Source organism: Orycteropus afer, unplaced genomic scaffold (assembly GCF_000298275.1).
Source record: "Orycteropus afer afer isolate SDZICR_OR568_19922 unplaced genomic scaffold, OryAfe1.0 scaffold00099, whole genome shotgun sequence".
NCBI classification, from domain to species: domain Eukaryota; kingdom Metazoa; phylum Chordata; class Mammalia; order Tubulidentata; family Orycteropodidae; genus Orycteropus; species Orycteropus afer.
The window spans coordinates 3384733-3386566 of NW_006921686.1; the positions used below are offsets into that span (position 1 = coordinate 3384733).

Here is a 1834-nt window from a genome sequence, read left to right on the forward strand (position 1 = left end):
CTATCTGATCCAAGCCATGGTCTTTCTGATCGCCTCACCGGTGTGCAGAAGTCGGATAATGGAAAAGGGAGATGAGAGAACTGGTGTACTCGAACTGTGTGTCGGCGAAGACTATTGAATATACCGTGGGCTGCCGTAAGGATGAACAAATCGTCTCGGAGGAAACACCACCAGAAAGCTCCTTAGAGGTGAGGATGGTGAGACTTCCACCTTACTTTGGACACATCAACACAAAAGACCAATTGCTAGAAAAAGACATCATGTTTGGCCAAGGGGAAAATGAAGGACATCTTCAAGAGATGGAAGGACTCAACCGCTGCGGCAGGGACTCAAATATGCCAATGATCATGCAGGTGGCCCAGGACCAGGAAGGTTTTGTTGTTAGACTAAGGTCGTCATGAGTTGCATTTTATTTGGTGTTGCAAGGTGCCAACAGTCAGTGCCGACAGAAGGAAACACTGCCTCATCCTGCGCCACCCTCACAATCATTGCTACGCTGGAGCCCATCACCGCAGCCACGGTGTCAGTCCATCTCACTAAGGATCCTTCTTTCTCTGTTTCGCTGACCCTGCACTTTACCAAGCATGACGTCCCTTCGACTTGGAGCCACCTGGTGCCAACTAACTGCAACAAAGAATGAGTAATAATCGCACCTGCTCACCGGTTGCTATGAGGATTGAATGAATTAACATAGTCAGCATGCTTAGAACTCTACCTGGCGGGAGGTGAGTGCTACCATAAGCGTTTGCTGTTACTGTTTATTGAGCACTGACTGTAAGCCAGACACCGGGCTTAGCACTGGAGACAGAGGGGAACGAGGCAGGCCTTGACCTTGTCCTTGTACAGCTTAGGCTAGCGGGGAGGCAGGACAGAAGAGCATTCATTTTTCTTTAGACAGAGTTTATTGAGCACCTACTGGGTGCCAGAATTCTAGTAACTGGGAATTGCGTAGTGAACAAGACAGGCAAGATTCTCTGCCCCCTTGGGACTTACTTTAAATGATTGTGGGAAAAGGCAGATTTTAAACAAAATCTATTATTTGCATGTTAAATGTATCTATCTGGTTATAAAACATACTATCTTCTATTGAACTATATATATCTTTATTTGTACCCAATATCTCACTGCTTAGCATAAATAAAGACCTATAGTATCTTTTGTGGGAGCTCTGGTAGTGTAGTGCCTAAGGCATTTGACCGCTAACCAGAAGGCTGGAGGTTCAAACCCACCAGCCACTCCTGGGAAGGAAGATGGGGCAATCCACTTCCATAGTGATAACTGCCTCGGAAACCCAAGGAGGGGTCGCTATGAGTTGGGTCCAACTACACAGCACGTAACAACAACAACAACAACAACAAGAAGTATCTTTTGTAGATAGGCAGGACGGAAGGAGGGAAAACAGGTAAACGGAGGGTTGTTAGCTGTCATTGCATTGATCCCTTGGCTTATGTTGACCCCACACACAATGGAATGATCCAGACCACTGTGACCCACAGCGTTGTCAGTAGCCGATTTTTGGAAGGAAAAAAACAGGCCTTTCGTCCTAGTCTCTCTTAGTCTGGACATTCCACTGAAACATGTTCAGCATCAGCATCACAGCAAACACAAACCTCCACTGACAGACAGATGGTGGTTGAGCAAGAAGTGCACAGGCCGGGAATCGAACCCAGGTCTCCCACGTGGAAGGTGGGAACTCTACCGCTCAACTACCACTGTCCCCAGTACACACGTAAATAGAATGTTGTTGTTGTTGTTGTTGTTGTTATGTGCCATCGAGTTGGCCCCGACTCATAGCGACCCCTCCTTGGGTTTCCAAGGCAGTATCACTATGGAA

The 1834-nt window shown here is 47.2% G+C and overlaps 1 protein-coding gene across 1 annotated transcript in view; it reads right to left on the reverse strand.

Annotated features, from left to right (window-relative positions):
• Positions 1-1834, reverse strand: part of HIF3A (hypoxia inducible factor 3 subunit alpha) — a 41454-nt gene that overhangs the window by 17402 nt on the left and 22218 nt on the right. Inside the window, exon 4 of the mRNA XM_007943048.1 lies at positions 39-130. Within this exon, the coding sequence (XP_007941239.1) occupies positions 39-130 (92 nt within the window). The remainder of the gene's footprint in view (positions 1-38; positions 131-1834) is intronic.